The sequence below is a fragment of the Electrophorus electricus genome, chromosome 2, assembly GCF_013358815.1.
Source record: "Electrophorus electricus isolate fEleEle1 chromosome 2, fEleEle1.pri, whole genome shotgun sequence".
In the NCBI taxonomy this organism is placed as follows: Eukaryota; Metazoa; Chordata; class Actinopteri; order Gymnotiformes; family Gymnotidae; genus Electrophorus; species Electrophorus electricus.
In genome coordinates, this window is record NC_049536.1 from 33225751 (window position 1) to 33239150 (window position 13400).

Genomic DNA, 13400 nt, shown 5'->3' on the forward strand with positions numbered 1-13400 from the left:
CCTGTCCCACCTTCACCCTTCTCTAGACTCTGTGTAGGTGGCTGCTGACCGTTAGGAAGAACTATCGTATGGTTCTGTACCACAACTGGAGACACGCGTTTAACGTCTGCCAGTGCATGTTCTCGATGCTTACTGTGAGTCTCTCTCTCTCTCTCTCTCACACACACACATATAAACACACATCATGTGCACTTTACCTTGGACTCTGGGCTAAGGATATGAAACCCTGCATATGTGTGTGGGTGTGTGGATGTTTGGGGGTGTGAATGGGTGTGCACACTGAGCTGGCATTTCTAGACACCACTTACACAGTGATGAGTTTTTCAGAGAGCAGCTCTCCTCTCCAGAGGTCAGGTACAGGGTCTGCAGTGACCCACGCCATAACCCAGAATAGGTTTCAGGAAGAAAGCATGCAGTAGGAAACATGTGATGCTCCTGACGTCCTGATGCGAGTTACATTTCTCACAATAACCATACTCCAAAAAAAAAAGTTTTTTCTCTTTGATCAGTCAGGATGTTCTGCTCCATGCTGGATGGGATCTGGAACCAGTCCGTTTTTACCTGCTGGTTTCGTTCTTAGAGCATTTTTTTCAATGCTGTATTGTTTTTTTGTTTGTTTTTTTTTTATTCTGCAACACATGATGCGTTATGAACGCAGCAGTGAAATATAGCGTGCGCAACCCCAACGAAGTCCCTCAGTAAATGAACGTGGAGAAGGCTCCCAGTGCTCTGCAACGTGAAACTTGTGTGGGTAGAACTGTGGGGCGTTAGCACCAATTCCTCTGCCCAGATGAGGAAGATCCATGTTGTTGTGCCCTGGGCCACTGGACCACATAAATGTGTTGTTTGTTTCTGTGCGTGTGCATGCGTGTGTGTGTGTGTGCGTGGGTGTGTGTGACCGTGTGTGTGTGAGCATGTGAGAATGAGTTATTATGTGGAACTGCAATGCGATGTGTGTATCCCAGACGGCAGGCTTCCAAGAGACGCTGACGGAGCTGGAGACGCTGGCGCTCCTGGTGGGCTGTGTTTGCCATGACCTGGACCACAGAGGAACCAACAATGCCTTCCAAGCCAAGTGAGATACACAGCTGCTACAGTTACAGTGTAATGCCTTGTCCGCAACATGGAGCACTGATGTGTTACACCGTAATGAAACACCTAATCCTTCAGCACTGCATCCAAGTCTTGTTCTTGGGGATATTATAAGTATAATCCCTAAGATTAAATTACCAAAGTCAAAAACTCATGCCTAAGGCTAAACCCTGAAACTTAACATCACTCAGCCCAGTATTATACACTCACCAGTGGTGGGTAGGTGGGCATGTGTGTGTAGTTTGCTAAATATCTAGCTTTAGCAAAGAGAGCAAGACCTTGCCAAAGTGCTGTTGCATAAGAGAGAGAACTCTGGATAAGCATTCAGTAAAGACACCTAATGAGTCAGAGCAATCAGCAAACACCTAACTGAGTCAGAGCGATCAGTAAACACACCAAATGAGTCAGAGCAATCAGTAAACACCTAATTGAGTCAGAGCATTCAGTAAACACACCTAATGAATCAAAACATTCAGTAAACAAACCTAATGAATCAGAGCAATCAGGAAACACCTAACTGAGTCAGAGCGATCAGTAAACACACCAAATGAGTCAGAGCAATCAGTAAACACCTAATTGAGTCAGCATTCAGTAAACACACCTAATGAATCAGAACGTTCAGTAAACACATCTAATGAGTCAGAGCAATCAGCAAACACCTAACTGAGTCAGAGCGATCAGTAAACACACCTAATGAGTCAGAGCAATCAGCAAACACCTGAGACAGGGCGATCAGTAAACACACCTAATGAGTCAGAGCAATCGGTAAACACACCTGTGTCAGAGCAATCAGTAAGCATGCCCAACTGCACACTCAACTCTGTTCCATCTTGCAGACACTTGCCTGCTCTCAACTGCACTTATCGTATATCTCCCCTGGTGGCACCCCGTAAAAGCGCCTGGTCTGGGGCAGCACGAGTATATTAACATGCACCTCTCTCCCTCTGATCTCTCCGTTCCTCTCAGGACAGGCTCTGCTCTGTCTCTCCTCTACGGGACCTCAGCCACACTGGAACACCACCACTTCAACCACGCTGTCATGATACTGCAGAGTGAGGTAGGGTCACACGCGCGCACACACACACAGCGCAGATTGATGCGCTAATAAGACACGGGTGTCTTGCTTTAATAATGAAACTGATAGCTGACCGCAGTGCTGTCTTTGTGCAGCTCGCCTCTGAATCAGCATGGGATTAGAAAAGGCAACACAGCAGTGCAGGAATCAATATAATTATGGAAAATGAATTACTTTTAACGAGGACAGACAGGTGTGTCTCTATTTGTGCAAGTGGGTAATTAGAGGTGGGCTAGGTCATGGAGAAATGGCGCGAAAGAACGAGAGGGAGAGAGGGATGGATAAATGGGCTTTAAGAGAAGAAAGTGATTTCAAGTTGAATGCACTTTTCACACGACAATGTCTAGCAGCACATCTGCCAAACCAGATTAACCTGGTACATATTTTAATCTCTCGGGACTGCCATTTATTGTTGACCCTCCACTAGTAGCTACTGGAGTTAAGCATCCTTATAACAGTTTGGTTGGTCTCCTCATGATAATTTTGCAGTAGTGAGTAGACCAGATGGGAACCTTTATCTTCATTCAAACTGCTGCAGTGAAGATTGGACCCCTAGTGCTATTGCCACGTATGCTCTTTGACTCCTACATATCTCCTCTGATATGTTCTATAATGTATTTTAAATTGTATTTTGTCTTATGGCTCCATAGCAATTGTGTGCAAATTGGAAGAGATACACAGTAAATCTTTTGATTCATGTGTGCCGGCAAATCACGTTCTGGTATCCGTTGATATCCTGCCATTTTGTTGGCATTCATTTTCATGTTCAAAAAGAAAAAAATTGTTGGTGTTTATGAATGTTTGCTTGGATGTGCCTGACCTGGGACATGGGTCTGGGACCTCGGTTTCTTGGGCATGGATTAAGTCTAAATTGAAGTGAGTGATCAGCAATGGTTCACCATTAAAAAGTCCTTTTCAGTCTGGGTTTAGGTCTAATGTTGGACTGGGAAACTGGGCCATAAAGATTTAGAGCAATCAAGCAGCCAAAGTAATATGACATGGTGAGTCATCTTTATTGCTTTTTCTGTGTCTCAGTAGATGTTTTGTTTAGAGAGAGTGAGATGAGGCCTTCAGTCCACATTACCCACTCCACGGTTGTGCCATAATGGGCCTACAGATGTCCCCACTAGAAATTGTTCAGAAGTGCTTAAAGTGCACATCGTTTTATGTTTTACGAGAGACTCGAGCTACTTAGAAGACCAAAGACATTCAGAAGTTCCTTACTGCAGAGAAACTGAGGCAATGCTTTGTGCTGTGTGTCCCCTGTAAATGATTCATGTTTTTAACTCGGCTAGAAAAGATTAGTTTATTACAACAAAGGAATTGAGTGTATAATTAAGACTCAGTACTTGTGAGCAGTGTGTGTTAAACCATAACTGGAGCAGTGATATATGATCAAATCATACTAAACAATGACATCACCATAAATAGAGATGCAACAACATGGCTTGTCAAGCAGTGTCTTATTTATGCACAATATCTAGTTACTGACACACTAATTCAGATTATGCATTATGCAGTGTAAACACTATGCAAGTCCACCAGGATAGTGTCTACCAGTACAAGGCTGGTTTGTGCCCTACCATCTGTGTGTGTGTGTGTGTGTGTGTGTGTGTGTGTGTGTGTGTGTGTGTGTGTCTGCCTCCAGCAGTCATGCCACCTGCACAGGCTCTGCACCAATAGCTGGCCGTTCTGGTCCAACACTGTTGTTGTGGTGGAGGCAGTCTGGAGTCATAGTTTACACACACATCCTCAAGCAGACTACGAGTCTCCAGGAGCAGCCCAGGACAACCACCCATTCTAATTAAAACACAGTAAAATGCAGAGAAAAGTCACCGGTAGATTTGATCACCAGCACCAAGTGATCTGTTGCGGTTCTTCAGAAGCCGCTGATCATTGCTTGTGTCTCTTTCCAGGGACATAACATATTCTCCAACCTGTCGTCACGGGACTACGGAGACCTGATGCAGCTGCTGAAACAATCCATCCTGGCTACAGACCTTACACTGTATTTTGAGTGAGTGCTGCTGTGCCTAAAATGATGAACACACGCACACACACTGCAAAATCCTCTACATAAAGACTATAACATTTAATTTAATATTTTCTGCTCTCTTTTATACGTTTAAGAGCAACAGTGCCGTGAAGAATCAGAACAGGTTGTGTAAGATGTGATTGAGTTGGAATGTGGGGAATTTAATGTTTCTTGAGTCTCTACTGCCCCCTTGTGATTGCAGGGTGTACTGTTAAAAATGTTTGCACGCACAGGCTTCAAAAGCTATAATGGATTCTGGATCAAAGATAAACAAATGGCCTCAAAGATGCCGATGTCAGCGCACTGTAATCATGTGCATGTGGGAAATGTATCGCACGGGCAGAAATTAGCAGGAATTTCACCCATATCCAAGTGGTGAAACGTGAAGCTGCAGAAATGTCTTGAAGACACTTGCTCAGGAAAATGAAATGCATATAATAATAGAATTATTACATTATGAGCTACTACTCTACCCTGTCAGTGGATTAATAAAGGTAAACATAAATATGTATACATCATTTTTGTTTAGTTTCTAGATGGACTCTCCTAGATACACTGTGTGTTCTGTATACAATAAAACTATAGTAAAAATACTGTTTTTAAAAATTAAAATGAAATGCAGGTGGTGCCAGTCCACATTGCTGGTTTGACAGAGATAACAGTGCCGTCATATATTTTAATGCCTGTGTACTTTTCACAGGAATAGAAGCAGTTTCTTTGAGCTGGTCAAAAAAGGAGAATACAACTGGAATGTGAAAGAGCACAGAGATATGTTCAGGTGAGTCCCTGACACCCGATTACACCCAGTAGGATTCTTTATAACACCTGTGCGCCCTAATGTTCACTATTACAGCTGGCACAGTTAATGGACGTGTGGTAACGATACGCAGTGCTGATGCAATTGCTCCATGTGTCTTAGGTCGATGTTGATGACGGCATGTGATTTGGGAGCTGTAACCAAGCCCTGGGAGACCTCTCACAAGGCAGGCGCCCAATCATTCATGTCATCTCTGACCTAGAACAATGTCAACTTTAGTAATGTAACCTCGGCTCGTCCACACACGCGTGTATGCCTGTGTGCACATGTGTGCATGTGTATGTCTGTTCGTACTCCTGCAGGTAGCTGAGCTGGTCACCAGCGAGTTCTTCGAGCAGGGAGACCGGGAGCGATCGGAGCTGAAGCTGACTCCCTCGGTGCGTGCCGCTCGCCCGGCTCCATGGCCGCAGACACATCTCCACGCAGAAAGTTCATTCACAACATTTGCGGAGCGTGAGGATGAGCGGCAGGGATGCAGCGCGTGGTCGTCTGTGACTGCTTTAACAGAATGCAGAGTCTCTCACACTGCGTGCGTGTGCACCTGTCACTATGGTCACTGAACAAAGCGCAGCCTTAATGAGGGCTTTTCACTCTTACCCAGAATCCCTAGCAAACACACAGGCACGTTTGCACAGACCACAGCAAAGCAAAAAGTCAAAAGCTTCTTTTTTGTCGATATTCTCAATCATGCTCTTTCTTAATTAGAAGCGAGAGGGGGCACGTTGGTGAATGAGACAGCGCTTCACACTCCAGGGCTTTGAAGCTTAGATGCTTTTGTGTGCTATCCGCCCACCCCCCAAACCCCACAAGAAATTATAGCCCCATGTGTAATCCGAGCCGGACACATTGCCTTTCTCTCTGAAGTGCGGCTAGCCTCAGGTTTAGTGCCACAGTAACGTCTTTAGTAACAGGCGCAGGGGCGTCCTGCGTTATATACTCAGTTACAGCGCCTTAGTCAGCGATGTATCTCACCGCCATAGCCTGCTTTTAGTGGTACCATGCTGTAAACACACACACACACACACACACACACACACACACACACACACAAAACACTGAACTGAGCTGCTACCCTCAGAAACGGCACTTAATGAACACTGTTGAACTTTCTCTCCTATTCTCTCATTATACCCAAAACTCAGTGCACTAAGAAGAAAACTATGTAGAGAATGTACCAATCAAAAATGGAAAAACTTAAATCATAAGCAGCAATATTGCCAAATCCATTCTTAAACATATTCTTACTCATAAAATCAGCTTTCACCTGTCAGTAATAATGTTAGAAGTGAAGGGATTTGTTAAAGTCAGACTGTCATCTCATCTTTTCTGGCCTGCTGAGGCGCTTTGGCATGAGGTCCCTTATTTTGAAAAGAAGTACCATCTAGTGTCATCTAATGCTTGTAATCTTCGCTTGTATTACAGTTGGTACTGGAGTGAAACTATGGGGCAAAATCGCAGTGAACTACATTCTCACCTTGGGGTTGTACCTTGGCTCTGCATTGGCCAGCTAACGTTGCTGACTGTTACTTGTAGAAAGCAGTTTTAATGTGTGTGTTTTCCAGGCAATCTTTGACCGTAACCGGAAAGACGAACTTCCAAGTTTACAGCTGGAATGGATTGATGGTATCTGTGCTCCTCTGTACGAGGTAAAGATGTCCAACAACACATCGCCAGTGGACACACACATAGACACACGCATACACACACTTTCAAAAGCAAGGTGATGCCATCATAAAAAGAGACCTAACACACTGGAACACTGCCTTTTAACAAACGAGGAACGTATCTGGGAGTTGACATGCTCAGTGAGAAATTCGTTTTTTTTTTCATTGATTTCTCCCCCCACTTTTATCATAGCAGTTTGAAAAGTAGCAGCTCCCAGTTCCACCGTGCATGACTCTCAGCAGCCTGTGATGACTGAGAGCGCACACTGCCTGCCATTACAAGTGTTCAGACTTGTGACGACACCTCACGGAGTGGGCCAGCCTTTGGCAAAGTCTTGTCTGAGCAGACGTGTGATTGGCTGTTGTGTGTGGGAGAGAGGGCCTTAGCTGCTCTAGTGTGAACGTAATTACATAAGAGTCTTTTGTCATGGAAGGCACAAGGAACAATGTGCATTCATCAGAAATGAAGGAGATGAGAAAATGGCCGAAAACTGTCATATGACAAGCACGCAAATGTTGATTGTTATTGTAATTTTAAACTCACGGGTCCGTTGTTGTTTGGTTTTTTGTTTTGTTTGTTTTTTGTTTTTTCCTTTTGTCATCTCAGTCTTCATACCAAGTAAAGACTGACATTATATATCACATGTACAAATTAGACAAATTAGCTGCAAGCCGGGAAACATAAACTACAGCAGAAATCCAGTAGCGTTAAAATAAATGGCGCCCCCTGCTGTAAGCAGTGGGAGATGCATTCCAGTTACCAATTAATCGTCACACAGCTCCGTGGGAACTTTACAAGAACAAAAATAGAGAGAGATAATGAGAGAGAGAGAGAGAGAGAGAGAGAGAGAGAGAGAGAGAGAGAGAGAGAGTGAGAAATCACAGAGTGCCCTAGTGCAGAAGCGATTGTGTTGTACATTTGTCTACTCTGAAGAGGTTGTTGGAGTGCTGCTGATCTTCCATTTTTTTCACAGCAGGGTTTACTGATGTGGTAATTTGAGTAGGGTAGCGCCAGGCAATTTACATTCTAATGTAGCTGCAAAATCATTCTTATTATAAAATAACAAAGTTGCTCTGTCCCTTTCATATTTGTTGTTAACACACCAACCACGAGTGGCATTATGTTATAATGTGTGCTCAAATATTCATAAAATGAAGATATTAAATGCATCTATAGCTTTCTGGGCTGCCGTCAGCCGTGACATACCAGTAATGAGGTTCGTTACTTACGTCATTTACGCTAGCACCACATATCATGTCTTTCATTTGGGGTTGATCAGAGCGCCACGCTCGTTAATCTAACGGGATTAAGTGCGGTGATTAATTTCACAGAGCGCGGGAGACGCTTCTGCTGCTCCACTCGTCCGAGCGTCAGCAGGAAGCCTCCGTCCCATCCCCCAGACTGCTGTGGTTCACCCCGCGGCCGTGAAGTAGAGGGAAAGCCTTGGCGCCTGCCTCCAGGGGTCTCTGGGGGCCATCAGGCCGCTGAACGTTCCTTCACAGCCAGTGACGCACCGTGACTTTTCTGTTACTGTTTTTGCAGTTTCCTAGCACTGGGAATGATGGCGTGCATGTAATGATGCGTGACTGGGAAGGCCAGCCTCTTCCCAATTACCCTGCTGCCGCTGTTTTTCATGTGTTCAGGTGCTTCTAAGTAGTCGGTGTTCACTCAGCCAGCACTCTAATGGTTCCTCAGTCATTATGGTCTGTCGGTCTGTCAGGGTTGACTCATTTCATAAGTGAAAAGCACAGTTTTTCGACTTCATGACTTGTCTTGAGTCTGAGTGCAGCAGCACTTGTGAAAAAGTTGACTGAGAATGCATCGTATTTCTATCTCTGTTTCGTAAATTCTTCTGCTGCCTCTAAACTAAGCTCAGATTTATAATAAACATGAAGTCAAAAAACAGGAGAGGATTCTGTCTATCCACCTAAAGACTGCAGCCATTTAATCAGTGTTGGGACCAGCAAGAGCAGGTAGTTCAGAGATGTAGTGGAGTGGAAGAAAATCCCTCATCTCTCTCTCTCTCTCTCTGTCTCTCTCTCTCTGTCTTCTCTCTCTGGCCTCTCCCAGTGATGTTGAATATTAATCTAATGTTACATAACTCCATCTTCAAAGCCAAGACCCCTCCCGCCCGTGTTGAGTAACTGTGCTGAATGCTAATGTGCAGCAGTCATAACTACAGGACTCCCTAACTTGCACTGAGAAAGAAAATAGCACTCATTCAACAAACACGTGTGTGCCTTAAGCAGTGCTGTAGGATAAACTGAATACAACCTGTTCTATGACTTGAACCTAAAAAAACCCTAACATGTGACAGTTTGAAGATTTATTGAATGAATTAGTGAAAGAACAGACAAAGCAGTTACTGAACAAGGCCCATCCTATTTCTGAACCACTCAGTAACTAATATCAGTTACAGGTAGTAACGGGAAGCTAAAGACTGAATAACAGGCTGGTACGCAGGCAGCAGCTGAGAGACTCGGATCTCTACACAAAGCCCACCGGGGCTTAACCCTGCAGGGTGTGCCGGAGTCTCCGCCGGTCTAACGGGCCGGTCTAACGGGCCGGTCTAACGGGCCGTGGGCGTCTGCTGCCCTCCTGCCCAGCAGCCAGGCGAGACGCAACAGCAGTCGTGCGCGGGAACGCGGCTGCTCGTTTTTCTCTCTGCTCTTCGTGGTGCGCGAGCTCGCTGTGTCTGCTGAGGCTGGCGAGGAGCTAATGGTGACTGTTAGGCTCCAGTTAACCCCCCCTCACGTCTTTCGACGAGCCACTCAAATGGATTTCTCTCAGTTTCTCGGCGTTCTTCTCACAAGCAGCATGCCAAACCGAACAGGTTTGACTACGTAGCACATGTGCACACAAGATGCCCCCCCCCCCCCAACCACCTGTTCATTACAGAAAAGCACCATAACTGTGGAACACAGAATTGCATAATATAAGCTCGACTGCCCACAAAAATAAATAAATAAATAAAACAGCAGTCCACCCAAACTACCGAACAGTTGTTGGTGGGCTCGTTTGTGGCTGTGCTGCTTGCACAGCAGAGCCAAGCTGGCATGAGCCATGAGCCCTACATGGGTCTCTTGTGCATCTGCTGCAATGGACATCCAGCAATTTAAAGTCATATTAGAAGAAAGATCAGTCATAAAGCCAAATGAAGTCCTTTTACAGCCGTCGGAGATGAGCAGCCCTGGGCAGAGAGGGTTGTGAAGAAGACAGGAGACAGTGGGGTTATTACTGAGCACAGGCTGTTTAGACTCATTAATGCAGAGAACACTGACTGGGCTCTTAGAAAGACTGAATGGAGAAGCTGTTCTGATGACTGCATTGTGGTTGAAGGTGGCAATTTACATCATGCCTGCATTTGGTGTAAAATATATGAAAGAGCAGCTTGAGGTGAAATAGCGTAGTAATCTGTTGTATTTTCTACGTTTTTATGTCTTATTGGCAAACTGCTTCACTGGCATTAGCAAGGAGTAGTGTTTATTTTTTTAACCTGGAACAGAGACAGACAATATTTTTGCTTATGTGTTTTGCTTCGACTGCACACCTACTGTTAAAGCAGGCCGTTAATAACATTGTGGTGCTTCACCATAAGTACTATGTGAAAATGGTGGGATTTGTAATGCTGTCCTGTCTCGTGTATGTGTGCACTTGAGAATGAATATGTGAAAATTGTTGAAGTGTGTATTGTGAAGACAAGGTCTATGGAAATTGGGCTTAATTAATGCACTGTGTGGACTGGAGACAGCTTTGCAGTGTATGCTAAATACGTATTTCTGGCTAAGAGAAATGCAAAATGACAGAAAACACAACTGCCATAAAAACTCAATCACACCCACAGGCCTAGGTTCTGCTTACTTGCGAGCAAAGTAGTAAAGTCTCTTCCTGCCCGTCTCAGTGTTCCAAACTGATGTACACCTTCTTTGTCCAGACGCTGGTCAAGCTGAACCCTAAGCTGCAGCCGATGGTTGACATGATCCGGGCCAACCGAGTCAAATGGGACGAGCTCCACCAGAAGAGGCAGCGCAGCCAAGAGCAGGCCAACCCCGATGGCCCCTCCGTGGCCGGCTGCAGCTGTGCCAACCCCGACATTGGCACCAAGCCCGGGAGTTAGCCCTCCACGAGCACCTCACGACCTCTGCCCTCTGACCTGCAGGCCGAGCACAGCACTGTGCATGCGGGGAGTCTTGACTCGGCTGCGAGCTTCCAGCTGTGAGGCGCAAAGACGTGGAGCTTTGAGCTTACAGTGCCCCCCTTCAGGTTGCATGTATGAATTCTCGTCGCTCGGTGTGAGGATTTCAGACAGCCGGGACAGAGAGTTTCTGTTTGGCTGCGCACTGCGAGTCGTGCACGTTTATCTAGCGCCGGTTTTCCCACCCAGAGAACTCTCTCTGTTCTAGACTCAGGAAGAGGCAGCGTCTTTAAAGCTGGGATACTAACATAGATGCTGTTTTAACTGGCCTGTTGTGTTATCTAGCTCTGGCAGGGATGACTAGTAAGCATTGCCACTGTTACACAAGTATATTGTCGTAGTACCTTTTCTTAATGTTGCTTTGATCATGTTTAGTAGGAATATCTGTGTGTGTGTTTGGGGAGAGTGTTCCCTGTTTTGTACTGTACATATTGTGAAGTGCTGAGTTAGGGGTGAACTGCATACTACGAGTTTGGACGAAGGTGTGGGCTCTGTTTTCAGCTAATGTAATTACCAGATCAGGGGTTCGCTGAGCTTAATGGCTCATAGCAATGCTTGCAATGCAAATATAACAGTGCTGCTCTTTGTGCCTTTGTTTTAAAAAACAAAAACAAAAACAATTTCCATGAAAGATGCATGTGTTGTTCTTCCAGCTTCACAATGGTCTACGGTGTGTATCATTAAGAGCTGTGCAGCCGGTATGATGTCCTTCTGGATCCATGACGTTGCTGCTTCATTAAAGCTCCATATATTACCACAGAATATTTACCTGAGCAGGTTCATCTATATTCACACCTTCCCTTATCAAACTTGGTCCAAACATTAGTCATACTGTGTCGCGGTTCGGAATAAAACTTTGGTTAGTTTGGTTTGTACTAGGCTTTGTATTGTGTATTCTAAACTATAACCATTACTGTCGGGAGTTCAGTCCGATTCACGGAATCATGTGCCTTTTTGAAGATTAATAAACCACATACGAGCTATTCTTAGAGCTAAAACTAATTTAAAGTGAGGCATCAACACTGTTAAAATATATGTATTTTTTCCACTTAGTATAAGTCTGCTCTTTTGATGATAACATTCAGCCATGTGACATTATCAAACCAAGTGTTTGTAATTTGGAGACCCGAATCTATCGCCCATCATTACAGTGAACTCCACAACATTCGTGGCCACATAGAAACAGCTCGTGGGGGAAAGAGTAGTGTTCTAAACATGAACTCTCCAAAACAACCATGCTTGAGCCCCAGACAAGAACAGCCCCTATAACAGACGTTTAAGGCTGCAGCTGATTCGCTCTGGCCCCTGTAGTCACTTCATTCCATGCTCCTCCATCCCAGAAGATGCGCTGATACCGACGTGCAGGTTGTGACCTACAGTGCAGCTAAATCCAGACCGACTGTTATTCCCTAATTCGGCAGCTGGACCGCCAAGCATCGCATCGAGAACGCCTTTACATGCTTTTGTACAATCGCTTTGACATAAATCTTAAGTGCACAGGATGATTCCGTAGCTGAGACCAGAACGTGTCCTGGACATATTAATCCTTCCTGAATAATCTGTTTTATCATAACAGTTATTTTTAAATCAGACACCCGTTTCCTTTGCGTGTAACTGCTTTATCTTTCCCTCGGTATCTGGTTACAGTCTGAAATCGTGTCGTTGCATTGTGATGCGTCGCAGCGCATTTTGTAGCATGGGCCTTCCTGTGGAAATGGAAAGGGAATGACACGCTCATTGAAAAAGGAGCAATTCTAACTGCATGGAAACTCTGGATGTAGCAATTAACATGCCGAGTTATTTACCTCTAATATTGGAAATTTACAAGTAATTTCATCAGTCTTTTGATTTAGTGTGCATGCATGGGTAACGGTATTGCACCATAGTGGAGGAAATTCTGTGTTTTTCTTTCTGTATGATTGTCACTTATTTTGTAAACGTGGCCTATGCTTTGAGTGATCAGCATTGGACGAGTTCTCCGCTGCACCGGGTAAACGCCCGGGCGGTCCGCTCTTACGTCTCCTTGGTTCAACCCTTTTTGCGTTTAGGGGACAGCAGAAACTGGAGATGTGTTTGAAGCATGTTATTTGGAAATGTGAATTGTTCTATTCGAATAAACGTGCTGCTAGTAAGTTTCGTGCCTGGTGAAAAAGCGTCGTTTGTGTAACTGTGGTTTGTTTTGCCCGAGTTACAGATTTTTAATGCGCTGCGACCTTGCTCAACACTGACCCCATGTGGACAAACTTTACTGCAACGCAGAGCAAGTTAAACGGTATAGGTACGCGGGGGTCGGGTCCTAAACACACAACCCGAGCAGACCACTGTTAAACCTCCAGTGTGGTCTGTGTTCCTAGATGAGGAACCGGGGTAATGATTGACCACTGTCTACAAATCACCAATCACCATGACCTTGCGCAGAATGTGTGTGTCCCGCGATCACAGAGCCCTTCACTTCACTTCAGCTCCAGATGGAGTCTTTCAAGTCCTCGACACGCCGAGTGAAAACACATTCTACTACAGT

General features: G+C 45.0%; 1 protein-coding gene across 1 annotated transcript in view; it reads left to right on the forward strand.

Moving 5' to 3' along the window:
* Positions 1-12979, forward strand: part of pde11a (phosphodiesterase 11a) — a 39363-nt gene extending 26384 nt beyond the window's left edge. The window contains exons 12-20 of the mRNA XM_027018029.2: positions 27-134; positions 966-1075; positions 2059-2149; positions 4084-4184; positions 4903-4980; positions 5122-5185; positions 5322-5396; positions 6582-6665; positions 10619-12979. Coding sequence (XP_026873830.2) covers positions 27-134; positions 966-1075; positions 2059-2149; positions 4084-4184; positions 4903-4980; positions 5122-5185; positions 5322-5396; positions 6582-6665; positions 10619-10801 — 894 coding nt within the window. The 3' untranslated portion in view covers positions 10802-12979. The remainder of the gene's footprint in view (positions 1-26; positions 135-965; positions 1076-2058; positions 2150-4083; positions 4185-4902; positions 4981-5121; positions 5186-5321; positions 5397-6581; positions 6666-10618) is intronic.
* The last annotated feature ends 421 nt before the right edge of the window (positions 12980-13400 follow it).